Source organism: Mesitornis unicolor, unplaced genomic scaffold, assembly GCF_000695765.1.
Source record: "Mesitornis unicolor isolate BGI_N332 unplaced genomic scaffold, ASM69576v1 scaffold14697, whole genome shotgun sequence".
Lineage (NCBI taxonomy): Eukaryota > Metazoa > Chordata > Aves > Mesitornithiformes > Mesitornithidae > Mesitornis > Mesitornis unicolor.
The window spans coordinates 1-19,681 of record NW_010194477.1 but is presented as its reverse complement, the minus strand read 5'-3'; the positions used below and the strand labels follow the sequence as shown (position 1 = coordinate 19,681).

The 19,681-nt window shown below is 35.9% G+C and overlaps 1 protein-coding gene across 1 annotated transcript in view; it reads right to left on the bottom strand.

Annotated features, from left to right (window-relative positions):
* CCDC18 (coiled-coil domain containing 18) overlaps nt 1-19,569 on the bottom strand; it is a gene marked incomplete at both ends in the record, with an annotated part of 20,508 nt that extends 939 nt beyond the window's left edge. The window contains 19 exons of the mRNA XM_010187823.1: nt 874-973; nt 1,423-1,636; nt 2,441-2,604; nt 3,069-3,211; nt 3,705-3,872; nt 5,214-5,330; nt 6,777-6,854; nt 7,430-7,564; nt 8,342-8,473; nt 9,308-9,418; nt 10,361-10,581; nt 11,235-11,395; nt 11,505-11,608; nt 12,847-13,156; nt 14,721-14,842; nt 15,599-15,695; nt 17,339-17,467; nt 18,324-18,433; nt 19,402-19,569. Coding sequence (XP_010186125.1) covers nt 874-973; nt 1,423-1,636; nt 2,441-2,604; nt 3,069-3,211; nt 3,705-3,872; nt 5,214-5,330; nt 6,777-6,854; nt 7,430-7,564; nt 8,342-8,473; nt 9,308-9,418; nt 10,361-10,581; nt 11,235-11,395; nt 11,505-11,608; nt 12,847-13,156; nt 14,721-14,842; nt 15,599-15,695; nt 17,339-17,467; nt 18,324-18,433; nt 19,402-19,569 — 2,784 coding nt within the window. The remainder of the gene's footprint in view (nt 1-873; nt 974-1,422; nt 1,637-2,440; nt 2,605-3,068; nt 3,212-3,704; nt 3,873-5,213; nt 5,331-6,776; nt 6,855-7,429; nt 7,565-8,341; nt 8,474-9,307; nt 9,419-10,360; nt 10,582-11,234; nt 11,396-11,504; nt 11,609-12,846; nt 13,157-14,720; nt 14,843-15,598; nt 15,696-17,338; nt 17,468-18,323; nt 18,434-19,401) is intronic.
* Nucleotides 19,570-19,681: the final 112 nt, after the last annotated feature.

Here is a 19,681-nt window from a genome sequence, read left to right as displayed (position 1 = left end):
GGAAAGAGTCCGTAAGTGAATATGTTGGTCCTCAGATACACAGAATACAAACCTAGTTCTCATTTTAAACAGAATGCAGTGAGTAGCTTATTACACTAATCCATCTTGTTAGAAACTGTCAAATTTTGCCAAGACAAACAAAAAAACCCCACAACCCTATCGCTCTGATGAATTGCTGGAGTAGCTCACAGGGTACTGCGGCAAGAATACATTGGAAGGTCTGGCTTCCTTGCAGTGTCAGTCCCTTGAACTCATTTTGTTTGTTTGTTTATTACTTTCTTCACCCTACCCATTCTTTTCTGTGAGGAGTATCCAATATTCTTGGATACAAAGGCTGGTAATTCCTGCAAGAAGTGGCTATTAGAAGGCTAATTATAAGTGACAGAAGAATAATTTTCCCATGATGGGTACCAAATGCTGAAGCCAGACCAAAAGACTGCAAATATTTCAAGTGAGCTACAGAAATTTATTCACAACAAAGATACTGTTTCATATTTAGAGGCTGCTTGAGAGATAATCATATATGTTCCAGTACAAACAAGGAAAGGAATGTATCATCTCAAAGCACCTTTCAGTGCTGATCTTTCCTTGATTTTATCAAACATCAGGATGACAACAATTGTCCTGAAACTTTATCACTAAGGTAGAATTATGGGACAGGTTTGCACGAGGCTTCTGTTCTACAAAACAGCAGTCTGATTTTCCTGGTACCATAGGCTTCAGTAACATATAGGTGGTTTTGAGGTTGATGCTGTGGCTGTATTAACAGTACAGTCTGGAATGATCTGTGAAAGCAATTAAACCTAGGGTTTTTATAAGTTATCTACTACATAACAGCAAACATTGCTAGTAACGTATTTAAAGTGATCTGACCTGAACTGCTCTTTGTTTCAGTTCCCAATTCCTTTCTTTCAATGCTTGGTCCATGTTAAGGAGTTCTTGGTTTTTGTCTTCGATTTCTCCCTTGCAATACCTGAAATTCTCATATGTTTAATTGCTTAATGTACATCTTTAAATGCTCAATGCACATTCAGCTGCCTAGCTTCAAGTATCCAGCTTGAAAATCATGAGATCTATTACTTAGTTAAAGCCAAATTACTCTAAAACATGAATCCACTAGTTGACTGCAAAGAAACAAGCTATAAAAGAAGGTAATTCCCGTTACAATTATTTCACAGCTTTGGGATTCAGAAAATAATTTTAGCAGACTTTAAAACAGAATTTCCCCCCCCGAAAAGTTCAGCACCAGTTTTAGAAATTAAAAGTGAGCTGGGGAGCTACTGTATCAAGTTATCTTACAGCCACAAACCACCTAAAAATCAGAGAGAGCTGCTAAGAATAGAAAAAAGACCAAACTACCTGCTATTCCTAAGGAAAAACTAACACAACTAAGTTTTCATGATAGAAAAGATGTAAGCTTACCTGAGCTCAGTTGTTAAATCCATGATAGCAACGTGCTTCTCCTCCAGAGAGGACTGTGCGTTCTGTAATGCATCTTGCAGTTCCTGAAGCTGTGTTAAAGTGATTTTTAATTCTCCTTGGGCACTCTCTAGTGCAGATTCTAGTTCTACTATTTTCTGTAAAGCATCCCTGTGGCAAGTCTCGCTTTGAAGCAGCTTATCTTCTAAATCATTCACTGTTTTACACACACACACAAACAACACAAAACACCAAGTGTTTTATGATCAGTAAGTCAGGGTCTTTATGCAACACCACTGCCTACAACCACTTGTGGTCATAATAAATTTTCAGTATCACTGCTTTTAGGAAAATCTAGAAAAACAGTGTCTTCTGAGGTCATACGACCACCTTTTCATGGCACCTAAGTCTTTGTTGGTTTTATTCAGCTCATAATCTAGAATTGACTTGAAATATGAGGATGTATATAAAATATTTAGCCAAGGGGAAAGTACAGAGACATCACAGTAACTGGATATATATTGCTAGGAAAAATGCAAGCAGAATTGCTAGTAAGCCTCTGGTTTCAAAGAATTGTAAAAGTAAATTAAATTGAGTACGAGGGGTTGGAAAGTTTGTTATTTCTATAGACTCTCCTGTGGGTTTTTCAGTTTGCTTTAAAGAACTGAATTTTTGTGAATAGCACATGCCTTTATTAAACCTTGTTTGATTACCACATTAAGAATCTGCATTAGTACGTCCCACAAAAGTGAAAATTTTAAAAGGCATATTAAAAAAAAGTTTGTGGTTTTTTTGGCTTGAAGGGGTTGCTTGGGGGTATTTTTGGGGGCTGGCTTTGTTTTGTTAGTTGGGTTTTTTTTTCCTTTTTAACTATAGAATCACCAACACATTAAAAAAATCATCATCTTTTTACTCTTGTGTACTTGATTATAAAACAGGGCAAAAAGGACAAATGTCTAATCTAATACATACAGAGATAACACGATGAAAGGAACCCTGAGAAACAAAACAGTGAAATTACCCTCATTTGCCTTTTCATTGAGCTCTGATCGTGCTTCTTCTAAAGTAGCATCCAAGTGATTTATCTGCATTGCTTTGTTTTCACCATCACGTTTTAATTGCACTACTTCTTTTTCCATACTAGTAAGTTCATTCTTGCACTGATCCATCTCCAATTGAATTTGTCTAAATAGAAGCAGCAAACAGAACAAAATGAACCTTGTAATAACAAAACTAGCATGTTTTTTCTTATATGCTCTAAGACAAGCATTTGTGAATAAAATAGGAATAAAAAAAGTCATGTTAAGTAGGCTTTTCTTGCAATCAAAATGGTATTCTTTAAGACTACCAAGCTCTCCGAGAATCTACTATCTAGAATTACAAGCAACTTGATATATTTATGAATTAGATTGCATTATGAAGTGCCATCTTAAGGCTAAATAGGTTGTCAGGACACGCATTAATTCCTCTGAAAGAGCGTTCCAGAAACTAATGCCTCTGATAGTTAGAAACCTCCCTTCTGATTTGCAGTCTATGCTCATACAGAGACTGAACTGTATGACTGCACAGCTGAATACCATTTCAGACAGCGGACTTTCTTATTGATATGTTTACCTGCAGAATATACCTCTCGGTTATTCTAAACCTACCTGATTGTATTATTAAGGTCATCCACCTTCTGTCTGTTTAAATCTGCTTCCTGAGCAGCCAGGCGAAATTTCTCCTCTACCTTTCTCAACTCATCTTCTGAATACGCTTTCTGCTTCTGAAGCTCTTGCTCCAAACTAGACACCTATTTAAAATGTTTAAAAAAAAACTTAAAAAGTGTTGGTACTTTTAAATTACATACCGAAGAAATATACATCCTTGTCTTGCAACTCACACAGTGAGAGTTCAAACAACAAATTTATTTAGTCTAAAATTGTATATAATGTAAGACTAGAACTTTGCAGTCACATTTGAAAGACAAATACTTTATAGTAAATATAACAAGATTATACTTTCTGAATTTCAAAACACCTCTCCTTAATTGCAGTTCAGGGTTTGGTTTATCCACTCCAATGCCAGCTACAGTTTCTGATAGCACAGAACCCAGTTTAAAACAACAAAAAAAACCCAACCCATGAACTCTTTATTTTAGATGTATCTCTATATAATATATCTATAAAATAATAACTATCAGCTCAGTTATCAAAGAAACATTCCGATTTTAAGGGTATTACAAAAACATATATAAAAGCTTTTAATTATCAGTCTTTATGTAGACACTTCTCACCACACTGTACCTGTTTTTCAAGTTTCATTTGATTATCTTCCAGCTCCCCATTTCTAATAGTTTCTTGCTGTAACATTTGCTGCTGGTGATGCAAAGTTTGTTGTAAGAGAATATTTTGTTCACTTGTATCCTGAATATTCTGATCTTTTAGTTTTAGTTCTTTCTGTAAATAATGAACCTGAAAGCACATTGATTTTCCATTACAATAAAACATTTTTATTTGCACTTACATCAGCTACTCTCTTCATTTTTAATGAGTACAGATTCATACCTATGATTCAATAAAACTTCTGGCTCTGAATGTAGTTGCATTTCAGTTTCGACAGGACATAACACATCTCAGTTTATTACTGACTTGTTCTTCATAAAGTGAAGAAAGAAGTAACTTACCAGCCCCAGTTTTTTACTTCTTGCTTTCTAAATGTACCTCAACTGGTCAATATTTTTGAAGTGTATAACACAAAGATTTGTCATTTCTAAGTTACTGAACTATTTTTCTTTCTGTCACTTCTAAAAAAGTCCTTGTTTCCCCCTTGAGATTTTGTTCTCAGTCCTCCCCTTTATTTCTCCCTGCCTCTATGACAATAGCCATTGCAACAGAAAATAGGAATTCTGAGTGCCTAATTTGTCACATGTTGAACGGCCTGATTTCTCACTGATGAATGCCAAGAATGTTCTGACAAAAAAGAGAAACATGCTTTAAAAAAAAAAAAGGGGGGGGGGAAAGGAGGGCAAATCACTAATTGCTTACCCCAGAGTGGAACTAGTGAAGCTGTCACTCACTTATGAAAACATTAACCACAATTACAAAGCCTCATTTGCTACCCTTGAGTTTCACACAGCATCCAGTCCCTTCACGTGTGGTGTAAGAAGAACAGATTTTAGGGCTTAGAAAGCAGCAGTAAATATCACAGGCTTATGCATAACACAGACCATAGATTTCCATTCAGTTGCTCCTGTACAGGGTCTGTGGTTGACTGCCTCTCTCTCAGCAGGCAGGGCAGCACTGACATGAACAGCTTACTACAATAATTACTTATGTGGCTAGACATCAAATTAAAATTCACACTAATAATACTTCAACTTAATTATTTCTTGCTCTTATGTGGAAAGTAAGATAAAACTCAGGGGCTTGAAGTAAAGATTTTTTTATGCCCAGGACTTCTTCCCCATTAAGATACTTGAAACACAAATCAGTTGTGTGTACCTAGGTTTATATTGCAATAGTACTCTCTCCATTTTTTTCCAAGATAATGCTTTCTTTCACTCAGTTCTGAATTTGCTATTTCTACCAACAATTCATTTATCTTGCTACTTATTTTCTCTAAGCCTATCCAGTGTTTCTAGTTCTGTTTTTTCCCTTTACCCTCACAAAATGAAGTCTTTTCCAAGCTTACTTCCTACACACAGTTCCTGCTACAAATGTTTTGTCTCCTATTTCACAGATAAACTTTTAGGTTAAATCATTCATAACAAGTGCTCTCTACAATACAGAGGAGATGTTAAAACAAGCTGTTACCTCTTCAGTCTTTTTTTTGAGCTGATTTTCAAATAACTCCTTATTTTCTTGTGACTGACTCAAATACATTGCAACTTCTTCCTTACATACGTGTAGTGCTGACTCAAGTTGTCTCACCTAGTTGAATGTAACAGGTTACATAAAATGTCACGGCATGGTTGTCATTAGCTAGTCTAAAAAAAGTGTTAAAAAACATCTTTGTGTAAAACATCTGAAAAACTACTTTGTAATCTCAAGAGTATTAGAACAGGCATGGAAGATTATCAAACTTTAAAACTGAAATATTATTCAGAAATTAAAATTACTTGTGAAATTAAATCACAATACTTTAGACTGCATTAGACTATCAGTTATGAGAAGATATTCCAGTATTTGGCAGTAGCTAGAATATAAAAGCAAACACATACCCAATACCAAATCATTAATCCACCACATTTTAATACATACACAATTGTATAAATAAATCTGGATTTTTCATCCGTGAGTTCAGACAAGTCTTGTTCAGAAATACCACTGAGATCTTAATACAATTCCTAAAGCTACTAAACAGCTTTCCTTTTTCTTTCTGCACCGAGAGAGTGTTTGAGTTCTACCAAAAGGACAAGGACAAGGACAAACTTTCAGCAGTGTCAACACTCTTTACCTGTTTTATGCTTTTACTATTACTTTGGATTTGAGTAATCTCTAACAAATATCTTATAACCTCAAACAGATACAAAAAATACAGTGAACTAGAAGTCTTAAGCCATAGTAATTCAACTTTTCTTAACTTTCTGATTTCAATGCTAAGACTTTTCTCAATGAGAATTGCACTGAATTTACCTGCAGAGTGGCTAATGTTTCCAATGCTATCAGTTTTCTAAACCATACTGGATTATATGGCTCTCTCTCCACTCGAATCAAGAGCTTTTCAAAGAGAAGTGATAATGGGTCTTAATTTTAAGCCTCTGGAAATCATCCCAAATACTACAAGGCCACTTGAATAGAAAACTGGTCCAACACAAGTTCAGAAAGAGCATGCTGTCAGCTAGGTCCCCAGTACCTTCTAGTAATATCCTGAAGATTTAATACCGTTTCAAACCTGACTGCGGTAAATCATCACATGGTAATGGTTTATCAAAATACTGTTTCAAGTGCTGCATAGAAAATATTTATCAGGAAAACACTAGGAAGTGGTATAGATGGCTGAAAACATAACCAATAGCATAATACCACATACGTCTAAACTGTATGTCATATCTAGAGCAAAAATCTACATGACATTATCTCTGTTAAAAAACATTTTACTTTAAGAGTACAAGCAGCACAAATCTGCCCTATTTGTAACTACAGTAATTTTATAAAGCAATTACGCATTGCATAATCTCTTACTGCAGGTTTCAACATATTTCTTTTAATTAAAAAAGGCAGAAATACTTCAGGTTAATGACCTCTGAAACACATCCATGAGACAAACTTCTATAAAGCAGCCTCAGCATAGTTTTTCTATGCTGGATAAAAGAAAACACACTATTACTGCAAACTTTAAAACTATTCATTGAAAATTACAAAGAGCTTACTAACTTTGATCGTTTCTTCTGTTAATTGACTTTTCAGCATCTTCAAGCCTTGATCTTTCTTGACATTTTGATTTTCCATTTCCTGTTTGTACACAGATTTTTTATTCAAGAGAACAAAATGTAAATATAGTAACAGTAATTTAACTAATAAAAACTCATACTAAGAAGCAGAAAAAAATGGATCAGTGTACTTAACACACAATTGCTCATATACTGTATTTGTGTACATCATACTCTGAAGAGAATTTGATTCCCAATAGGTGCACCTTCATATTCTGCAGCAGCAGGAATTATTAAAAGAAATAAAACATTGCCCTCATAGAATATTCTTGGTTTTCCACCTAGTGCAGAATAGATGCAATTGTTCTTTGGCCAGATCTCTTTTCTTTGACTAGAGCAAGAAGCCCAAGGGGCAAACCCGAAGCATAAAGGGAAAGCTGAGGTAGAAAATAATGAAAGGTCATTAATGTTTGTACAATATATAGTAGTAGTAGCTGGGGACTACACTAGATTCAGTCAATTACTCAAAGAATTAAGAAGCAAAAACATAAGTAACTGTCATTGTCTCAAATTTTTCCATGCATTTATGGATATGCTTTTCATCATTATTAGTTACTTGTTAATTTGCATGTAAAGACAGTCGAGTGCCAACCTTACCTCTCTGCTTTCTATCAGCAGCCCATCCAATGATTCAATGTGACGCTGTTTATGTATAGCATCTTGTTGCAAAATAGATATTATTTTCTCTTGTTCAATGAATTGCTGATGTTTCTTCTCCAGCTTTGTCTGAAGCTGTCCGTAAGTAATGAATGGTTTATTATTTTCTCAAGCTTTGTCAGAGAACCTGTGCATCTAAACGTGTCACACAGTTCTATTCTTCTATCAATTTAAGAACAAAAAGTAGATACATTTCTGCTGTTAGCAGTATGACACAGCCTTAAAAATATCAAGAAATCCCAAATCCTTAATATTTCAAAGTAAAAGGAGAATCAAGAGAACGAAGGCAGGCAGAGTGTAATTGTCTGTCATTAGCCAAGACAGTAAGACACGCATACACTCTTTAGTAAAAGATGACAAGTTTCTTGAACAGCTACAAATAGCCACGGTTATATTTCTAATCACATGAAGCAACAGAATTCTTCTCTAAAGATTAAAAGACCTGCCAACAGTTCTCCCTGAACACAGATGCTCATAATGCCCAGGCTGGCAGAGGTTCAGCAAATGAGAGAATCTTGTTAGAAGCTGTCACAGTTTAACACCAGTAGGCAAAAAAGCTATGGTTTGTTTGGGGTTTTTTGCTAGGTGTTTGGAGCAAAGAACAACAGTATTCTTCCTAAGCCCCTATTTCTCTTCAGTTCAGCAGAAAAGAGGATATGAATACCTAAGAGGGAAATCATGATCCTGTGTGATGTTAGATGCAAAATGAACTAAAATCAGGAAATGCAGGGAGAAGATACAACTTTAATTGGACATCTGCCTCAGAATTACTAAAAAGGGAAAGAAATGAACATAGGAAACAAGTTACCAAGTATATCACTCATCCATACTAGCACACAAGGAAAGTCTTACTAGTTCAATCCGTTTCTCCATTTCTTGGTGCTGCTCAAGGTGAACCAGCTTTGCTTTTTCAAAAGCAGAAGTTATTTGCTCACGTTCTTTGCTAACAGTTGTTTCCAGCTCATGAATGTGTCTGTTTTTATTCTGGAAAACAGCAACAAGAAAAAGGACTTAAACCACTATTTAATATCACAGCTAAATATTTTTATTATTTGATGATCAAGTTCATAGATTTCATAAAAGAGGAACACAGAAAATACTGTATTTGCACATGAAACACAGCATGTTTCTTCTCAAAGGTTGTCACATCTGTAAGTTTGGTACAGAACGTGACAAAATGCAGCCACTACACAGAGACAAAGTGTCTGCCAAGGTGACTACTGGCACAGACTACAGCAACTGGAACAAGGAAGTTCTGGAAAGACAAAAAGCAATTCTGCATTCACATGGGTAGATGGAATCTTTAAAATACAGGTTTCCGTTTGGAAGCAACCACATAAACAGCTTCCTTTTCTAGCAACCTTAGATCTCTTCCCAAAACTAAAGACATTTGTATAACAATACTGGAATTAATTACTGTATAACAGTACTGGAATTTACACTGCTCAGAGTGTTAAATCACCTTCACTTATTACCATTTAGAAGACTTTTTGTATTCACAGGTCTCCATGTATTTCACTGAAACAAATGGCAATACTACAACTGATTTCAGTAAGTCCAGATTTTCATTGCACACATCACAAGGAAAAAGTAACGTGGCCATTAATAACTTACCATGTTCAAAAGCAAGGAAAAAAGCACGTTTTATTTGAAGCCAGGTTCAGTTTTTAAAAACTGCACTAATAACTGCACAGATTGTTTAGCAGATCTGAAAGTCTATCCATTTTGAATACGTGGAACAAAACTGTTTTGACTTAAACTTTAATCTCCACTTATGTCTTTTTACAGAAATGTGGTTTCTCACTGAGAACGTTTTACCATGAGTTCCTGTTCCAATTCAGTATTTCTTGCTGCAGCAGCAGAATACGCAAGCGTCTTTTCTTCCAGCTTTTTCTCAAGTGCAGAAAGTTGAGAAGATTTCTTTGTTACCTGAAATTAAACACGGCACAAAACAGCACGAAGACAACTTTTTCAGGTTTATTCAAGTACTTGTATATACTTTCTTACCATGAATTCCATTTTAGCCACTACTATTTCCTAGTATTTAAAAGGAATTATTTATTTGTTCTTATGTTTTTGTACGATCTATTGAACTTTATTACTTACAGAGAAGAATTCAGGACAATTTATCTCAAAATCATCCAATTCATTATAATTATCAGTGCCATATGAGTGAATTAGCTATTACAGATTTGTAACATTTATGGCCACTGTTAGGAAATACCGCAAATCCCATTATGCTGGAATTCTATGAACACATTAGCACCAGAATATAAACATTAGCATTTTAACTTATTCAACCAGAGAAGAGCTAGCTCAAGCTTAATCACTTTCTTTTGTGACACTCTGGTAATGTTGTTCATCTCTGACAACTATACTGAAATTTAATGAGGAAAAATACAGACATTCCTTGGACATCTATTTCTTACAATTCCACATTAATTCAGCCATACCAAAGCAACAAGACGGTGTATTTTCCACATAAAAAAAAAAAATCAAAATAGTAGTAAAGCCCACTAACTACATCAACTTTAAACCAAGATTTCTGATGACTAACAGATTAAGGCTAATCTTAATCTTTAAATTTTCTGCTCGCTGAAAAGTTTCTTTACATATTCAAGGCCAACCTGGACGCGTTCCTGTGTGACCTAGTCTAGGTGATCCTGCTCTGGCAGGGGGGTTGGACTGGATGATCCTTCGAGGTCCCTTCCAACTCCTGAGATTCTGTGATTCTGTGATTTTTTCTTAGATAAGCCAGATTTTAAAAGTTTAACATGGCAATTGCAGGTTTTCCATAACTATTGTCTTAACTGTCTTTGATTACTGAACTAAACAAAAAGTGGTATTTTTTCAGTGCTGCTAACAACTTACTTCTTTCTCTAAGCTACTGGTTTTTGAAGCCTTCTTCAATAGGTCTTCCTGTATGGTTCGAAACTGAGTGGCTCTCTGAGCCATGCTGGTCTTCAAGGAAGAATTCTCATCATCTGCTTTTGTCATTTTAGTGCGTAACAATTCTATCTCTTTCTGGAATCTTTGCCTCTCCTTTTCAAATCGTTTGCTGATGAGTTCCAACTGTTGACATTTTCTCCTCTCTCAAAGTAGAAAAAATAAATTTAAGGTTAATTTACAAAAAAATAACCTTACAAACCAGCACTCAAAGCAAACAATTGTACAAACCAAAGAGAGAAGAAATATAATGTAATGCCAGCCCTTTGAACTAATACATATAGTATTCAGGCATAAGACTCTTACTTTTTTCCCCATAATGTAACTGAAAGCTGTGACTCATGAAAACAAATTTTAAAAAAACCTAAACAAACAAATGTGAAGACAGCAACACTACATAGGTGCCCTGAAGTCGTTTCATGGAGTAGTCCTAATAATAATCACACAAGCGATTGCAGAAATTCTGCAACAGCATGATATAGAGATAAGAATCAAAGAAAATATGGAAAATAACCGGCATAAAGAAAAAACACATGGTTCTATTTTGACACAACTCATAGCTTGGATATTGCTGAACAAGTAACTCAACTAGCAAAAGGAAGAAGAATACTGTGACTGGAGGACATGACCATTTCCAGAATCCCAAGGTGGCAAAATGCTCCCTGTTCAGCCAAACCATATCTGATAGCTCAGATAAAAAGCTTTTAAAAACACTATAAAAACAAGTTAAACCCCACCAAAAAAATCGTATTCTGTGAATTAATCAGACAGAAGTGCACAGCTATTTTAGTAAGCTTACCTCCTTGACTTCTGATCAATTTGACAGGCTCTGTTTCCAGGCCATATGACCTGCTAATTTCTTGTCCTTCATTATTGTTAGAAAGATGCTCAGCTCCAGTACAGGTAGTTAAGTTTGCATGAGGCTTTTGAATTTCCGCTTCTGGCATTGCCCGTTTAATGCTATTATAAAGGAGGAGACAATTATTTAACATTCTTTCTGCAGGCTAGTTCTAATACCACCTTATTATCTGCCTATTTTTGCCATAATTCAGTAACCAGAAAGTTATACCTTAGATCTGCAATCAAAGGTTTATTCAATTCACAGCAAGATTCAGAGAGAGCTTCTTTTGTTGAGGAACTGGATAGTTGGTGTTTCAAGTGGCACCATTTAAACTAAAAGTTAAGGGAAAACCAGTATCAATCCAAAAATTGAATTTTTATTGTTTCACAGCATGATTAATTCATGTGTGCATATTAATTTTAAGACACATACACCAGGATATTAAAAGGTTTGGATAACTTGATCGTTAAAACTGTTCTCCTAAGTAAGTGCTTGCAGAGCACAGCAGGTTTACCTCACATTAGCAGAAACTATAGGCACTAAGGCCCTCTGAGAATGAGACCCTTCCTTTAGATGTCTTTGTACAGGTATTGAAGCATGAACATTTTTGCTGTGAAAAATGAAATAAATGGAGATGCTATCAGTAATTCCACACTTTGAAGTTCTCACATGATGCTTCCTTTCAGATTTTCATGACTGCATTTAATAGTATTTTTTTCTTCCAGTTACAGAAGGCTTCTGAATATTTCATTATATTACCAGAATGATCCCAAATACATCATTTTTACACAAAATTACTATATTATCTTCAGCAGAGTTCACTCTGACAACTCCAAAATCGTACAGAAAACATATCTTTTATTTTGTTTTTGTTACAGCTACTCACATTTATACTTCAAAAATAAAGATCTCGGAAGCCTCTGTACTGCTGATCTCATGTGTCTCTCTAGCCCTTCCTGACTTCCCAAACAGTGCCTCCAGTAAGCCAAATCAGTTCACAACTCTGGGTTTATTTTACAACTCTCTTAATGACAGTCAGTTTAGTGATAAACTCCACCAGCACAAGTTTTAGGCTCATAGGCTAGGGTTCATCCTGCTAAAACAAAAGTTCCTTCTCAGACAGGGAAGGTGTGCCTTCCAGCATCCCTCCTGCTCCAACTTCACCATCGCTGAGGTTGACACATTGATTCTGGCTGTGTGACACAAAGTATCTGCCACATGGGAAACGTCCTGCTGTTCTACTGAGAAGAAACTCTGAGTCGTATAACAGGACTCCGTAATGTTTTAGAGATTATACCTACATCTGAAGAATCAATACATAGAACAGAGGAACAGAAAGTGTGATTTTAAATGCTTGCCAGTTAATCGATTCCAAAGCACCTACTCCTTAGTCTTGAATGAGAAGACAAAAGTAAAATATCTCAATTAAAAAAACATGTCATCCATGAATCTTGAAAACCAAAGAAAACTCAGGTCATTTCTCAAGAACGTCACAGGATTTCCATGCAATGTCAGTTAGAATTGTTTCAGACACACAACGCAATTTTAAAGGATGCATCAGTTACTGTACCTCTTCAGATGTACTTGGAGACAACTGGGAAATAATAGTTTCTAGTATGTTGAGCTCTACCCTTGAATCTTCAATTTCTTGGTGGTATAATTTCAAGCGGTTACGTTGCTGTGCAGTAAGTGCTCTCAGCTCTGCATTTTCACTTGTTAGAGCATTCTTCTCTTTAAGCACTATTTCTTTTTCACTAAGTTCACTCTCAAGCTCATTGATCTTCTGATCAGACCGAGCCAGCATTGATACCAGTTCAGTGTTCTTTGCCTCTAGTGTCTTGATTTCTTCTTTTCTGCTATGATTATCTTCCTTTAATTGCCTACAAAAGTATACCCATTTAAAAGGCATAGCTTAACACAGAAGATTTTAATAATCAAGAGTACTAGAAGAACATGCCATAACTGTACAGTTTTACTAGTTTACTCCTTCTCAAAAACTAGCATTAGCTCTATACAGGGACAGAAAAGTTTTCACTGCTTTACTAAGCTTTCACTGTTCCTAAGGACCAAGCTGCTAACTGCTATCAGCAAACAAAAGGAGAGGACAAACTGCTTCTCATTCTTAAGCAACTTAATAAAGTTTTAAGCACTATCAGGAGAGTCACTGAAAGGAAATAGATCAAGGTGGCTTTAACTGTGCTGAGGCCAAGGAAATAAAAGGATAAAATAACTATATAACAGTACCTAAAATCACAATGGGTGAAGATAACATACTAAGACTGAGCTAGTCTAGCATTCTGCTACTAACAAGAGAGCGAGCAGTTCTATTTCTTCCCTCCCTTCATACCTGACTGTCCAGTGAGCGAACTGTATTTTTAGCACACCACAAATTATTTTTTAGGTACCTGTTGATTTAGCAAACTGAATTAGCTCAGCAAACATCCTGAGGAGTCCCAAACCCAGTGCAAATTAGCAGAGAAAAGAGGGCAGTCTAGGGGAAAGACTTCCATCAGCAGCAGAAAGCTATTAAACAGGCTCAATCTAGTGTAATGGTGCTCACACACTGCCCACCCTTGTCAAAATGGCCTAAACAACAACTGTTAAAACAGGAATGTGAGTGTGGACAGTGCGTGTGAATGGGATACGCAAGACTGACTGAGGTGTTTCTCTGAACCTAATAATGCTAAAGACGACCAGCTGATGGTTGTCTTCCCTCATTAAAGCAATGAGGGAATTACCAAAAGACTTCTGAAACAAAGGTGGGTTCAGCTTCAAAAGAAACATACAAGGAGCACAAACATTTGTAACAGTGGGAAAGGACCTTGGATTGGGAACAGAGTAGCAGTCAAAACCTGGCTTGACACTTCCAGAAGTTGCAGCCAGCATCACAACTTCTGCTCAGGCCTGAGTGCAGCCTCCCCATTGGATGCCAAGAGTATCCTTCATTCTAGCTAGGGCCTGACAGTATGGTGTGCAACCAGTAGGGATTGACAAATGTGTTATTGCTATTTATTAGATGTGTTACAACCTGGCAGTGTAAGCGAACTTACTGGGTACTTTCGCAGCAAAACAGACATACATAAAGCTAGAGTACCCACATCTCCCACAGAAGCAGTATGCAAACAAGGGAACCTGTGCTCCCAGTAGGCTTGGTGGGGTGTTGCTTGTTACTGGGAGTGTGTGGCAGCATGTGGGTTTAGAACTTTGAAGGATTAGTTACAGAAAAGAATTTAGAAATCTATGTGTATGCTGACATGTTTTTGACCCGTTTAGTATTATGGTTTGTCTGTTGTATGACTGATACTGATCCTAAGTGTTCACTGATGCTGGTCCTGATTTGGTTTGAACTACACAAACTGAACAACATGTTCACAGTGACAGCTGTATTACATGCACTTTCTTCTCAAATAACGGTACAGATGTCTTTAAAAGCCTTTGTGTTACCTGAATTGCTCTTCTAGGATGTCTAGATCCTTTCTGTAGCTGACACACTTTTCATTCAACTTCTCTTTTTCTTTTTCACAATTAATTAAACGTTCTCCCAAGACTACTTCTTCAGCTTTAACCTTCAAAAGCAAATTTTTTTTTGGTAGTGTACAACAATTGAAGCTTCCACAGCAAGCAGGCTTTTTTTAAAAGAATACTCTATATACTATGCTCCTTCTTTTTTCTTTCTGGTAAGCCTATAGATAATTCTATTGCTTACTGTTGTGAAGAAAATGAGAGAGACAAAGGAATTTTCTCTTTTTCAGTCTTTTGGGGAAAATTATTTTGGTTTAATATTCCGGGGCATATTTGTGGTTGGCAATCTCATTCCACAAGCAAAGAAGTCTAATAAAATAAAAACACTCTGAAAGACCTAACTGTCTCAGGCATGCATTTTCTCCTCCCACAAGGCAGGAAGCATTAGCAATTTTGACCACTGGAACTTTGGGAGATGACTTCATTTTCATCTTGGCTCTTCTCTAGCTCATGTTTTATTGAGCAGCTTATACAGATGGAGTCAAAAGAGTTCTTTTAAAAGGATCATATAACTTTTAAAATGTAAAATTCCCAGCTAGCAAGCAGACGACAGAAGAAACACCAGCAATATTAGGATACCTCTAAGATGCAGACTGTATGAAAGACTGTTTAAAACTGAATCACTGAAGTTATCACCAGAAACAGTTGCTTACCCTGTTCCAGCTCTCTTAGAACTTTGCTACCAACAAGCAGAAACGATTGACCAACTGGTATACCCATTGCTGTTTGCTGACTGGGTTATTGGAAGAAGCAAAATCGTAACAGCATGGAAAAAACAAGTGAAGGAAAAAAAACTTTACCTTTTCTAATTTGTCAGTTATTTTCTCCTTATATTTTTTGAAAGCTCTTGTAAGCTCCTCTGCATTCAACAAAGCTTCATTTCTTTGCTCTTCTGCTCTGCAAAGAAACGTACCAATTCTAAAAATCACTAATTTCTGTCATTATGTAACTATCTTCTCCAATTACTAAAAACAATTAATAAATTAATTGCTCCAGGTAACTTCCTTTCCAACTTTCCAAGCCCTAGATTAAAAAAAAGTTTCACATAAGGCATTAATTAATTTTAAATATAATTTTTGCACATGAACATAAACAAAACTCCAATAAGACTAAGAATGTAACAATAAGTACTTTTGATTCTCCTTCCAAAAACGCTTGATTCAAGTCATCCCCCTGTTCCTATCAGTAAAAGCTCATTTTAGGGACTGGGACAGCATGCGTGGTAAGGGAGCAGAACATAGCAATACTCCCCAGAATTCAAACTGCTTAAGGGGAACTAGAAAAGATTTTGATACTGAAGTGAGATCTCATGATGGATTTATGGTGAGACTGACAGGAATTGATCAAAGGATAAGTTATTTGGAGGATACTGAGAGATGGCATCAAGAACAGTAAAGAAGCTGAGACTGGGATGATATCTGGTCAGCAACTGTTCAAAGCAGCAACCCAGACTTCCTACTATTTTGTTCTTAGTCTGTGCCTCTGCCCTTACTTTCCCCTGTAGTCAATCACTAGGAAAGAAGTTGGAACAGTAACTTTGGGACAGCTCAGGAATGCAGTCTCTTCAGGACACCCAACACAGGCACACAAGAATAACTGATGCTCAATAACATTTGTTTCCCTTCCACTAAGGGGGTGCTGTGGGGATGGAGCAAGCACCTCCTCCAAGTACAGCCTACCCTCACACCGGTGTTTCTCAGTCTGAGGACCACTGCACATTTGGAGATGGCAAAAGTATTCAGAGAAAGGGATAAAGAGATTTCAGATTAACAAACTAGTAGTCTAAAGCACTTCAGCTTGCTTGGACAAATAATAGTAAGGAGCTGTAATTACTGATTGAAAGCAAGCTGTAGTAACTGTTAATGCTAACCATAACACTGTTGCATTTAACGCCTGGCAGAAGCTCAGTTTTTCAAGTACCAAAATATTTACATTTGCAACTAGTAACTAAGCACAGCTAGTTCCAACCCCACATGGTCTGAATTAACAGTGAATATAAAACAATACATTTCTTCACCAGCAGTGCAAGTCCTGCATTTTTTTATTTCCATTTGTCTAGCCATAGGAAGGTTAGAGATAATTTCATGGGCAGACAGACAAGCCAAACAAGGGGTTTGCATTCAAAAGGCTCAAGAAATAACTTCTTAAGTCATTAATTCAGTTAATTTTTACCCTGCATAATGCAGTTAAATGAATTGGGCAGTAGGTTCTTGCAAAACCAAGTAAAAAAATAATTCAGAAAAAATACTGACACATTTCAGCTTTCCACTGCAGTACATCTGTTGTGAAGGGACAAAAAAGAATAAAAAAAAGATAAACTGACTACTAGTTACAATATTAGCGTGCAACTACCAGCAAACTTCAAGATTTTAAAAGCGACTATTTAAGTAATTAACATCTTCACACAGAATTTCCCCATTTTTTAAAAGAGTAACATCCTTAAAGCAGAGAAATAATTTGATTCCACAAAGTAAACATCTGCTGATGGAAAGAAACATTTATGCACTATTTTATTCAGTTTATTAAAATTACTTAGCTACCTCTTTCCTTGCTTGGTTTGTTGAATTAACTCCATTTTCAGATTTTTACAGTCCTTTTTATATCTTTCTAACATGTTTTCTCTTTCCATTCCTGTTTTCCAGCTTTGATCTAGTTTATCTTCTGCATCTCTAGCAAATAAACAAAGAATAAATATTAAAAAGGAACTTTTTTTTGGTAAAGAAACTAGATGGTTTTGTTCTTTTCTACACGTTTGAGAAGTGCTAGCCAAACACACTGCAACTCTCAAAACCAGGTCTGGAACACCCACAGCCCCCAGATTCCCCAGTGCTGTGTCTGCAGTCTGGAACGATGTCCAAACCTTATTGACAGGCATCAGGTGTCACGACTGGCAAGGACACACATGGCTGACTTTGTGTCATACGTCTGAAGACAGAAATCACCATTTTTCTGGCAATAGGTATGACTGGTCAGGATAGACACATGGGAAACAACACTAAAATATAAATTAAATGTAAGTATTTTAACTTCTGTGAAGACAGACTATTGAGATATTAACTGGCTATTATAAAGCATGAGGTTGCAAGATAAACTGACAGCCAGGTATGTCCTACTGACAGCCTCTGCACACTGTTTATATTAGCTTTATTTGGCCACTTGCCTTGATTAATTTATTCACAGAGAAAGAATCCTTTACGCCACGTGCTGCACAGTTAGGTTTGAAAATACGTATGCTTGTTTATTACAACTGTGCATTCACATAGCATACAATCTAGTCAGTTTTAGAGGCATATTAGTGTTTAGCATACATTATAAACTAGTTTCTTTTACCAGCCTTTATTATTTTTTTTCCTCCATTTCTTGAAGTACATTCAGTACAAAATAAAACACCTCCCTCCTCCTATATACAACTGGGAAATGAACGTTTCTGCCCCACACAGTAACAGTAGTTATGTCATCCCACAAATGATACTGGACTAGCAAGCAGACCACAATAAAATGTTGATTTAAGAGTCCATTTATTACCTCAGAATTTTATCTTTAGCTGAAACTTCCGCTTCCAAGTTTACAATCTGTTCCTTCAACTTTGGAATGCTGACTGAATGCGTACCTAAAGTCGATTCAAGATAAGAAATCTGAAATACAGACATATTTGGGGTTTCATTAACACTTTCATATATACCTTCAGGTGAGACACAAGAACAATCTGCTTACTGAATGATGTGTGTTCTTAACCTTACTGTAGAAGATGCTTGTTCATCTGCACAAACTGATCTCCAGTTTCCTGCTCATTTACCATCCTTCCAGTTCCCTAGCACCATTCCAGTGTGATATCCTGCCTAGCAGAGCAATGTTTTTAGATGCTGATCTTGCCTGTTGCTTTTCCCCAGAAGTTTGTATTCTGCTATTTGTTCTTTCCATGTCAGACAGTCAAACATTTTGTTTATCTACTTATTTCTACTGTCTAAGAGAGAACAGTTCTCAAGTAAAAAGCATTAAGCATAGCTATGCTTTATTAATGTTACATATAAACCAAATACAAGAACATAATTGTCCTGAAAAAGCTGTACATACAAATGTATATTAAATCAGTAATGATTTATTAACTACATTTCCTATTAACTCACCTTCACTTTTTCAAAACAGCAATATTAATCCAACCTTAAAGGTCAAGATTTTTAATTTCCTAGACAAGTTACTACTGTGCCATTATTATTCACATCAATCTTAATGTAGCTCAGACACGTGAATGTACAGTACTAGATACATTGTAGAACTATTTTCTTACAGAATATATTTTTCACTCTGTGACTTACTGGCTTTAGATTAAACTTTGGAACATGAATAGATAGAATTCATAGTTAATATAGTTGTTTTGCTCATGGAGAAATACATTCCAAACTATTCTGTTCCAACATTAATGCTGAATATTATGAAAAAATAGAACATTAAACTTCGAAGTTTAAATATTAAATTTAGATAGATAAAGACAAAAATTAGCATGTTCTGCTTAGAATTACAGACTCAAAAGTCATGATCACAGGGAGTTTTTTTGGGTTTGGGGTTTGTTTTTCTTTTTGATGAATACACTAAAGATACATACTCTTGTTTTTGACTGCATCAATTCAAAGTTCATTGTTTCCACTCTGTTCTTTAGGTAATGGTTCTCAGAAGTCAAAGATGCGTTTTGGTCATGAAGGGCATTCAGCTTCTCCTTAAGATGCTCATTTTCTTCCACAGTTTTATCAGAAGTTGTGGATACTGAGTAAGACTAGACATAAAAAGTTTTTTATATAATATATGCATTTGTAAGCAATACATAAAACAACAGAAACTCTCTAGAAGAAGTGTATTTACAGAATCACAGAATCACAGAATCTCAG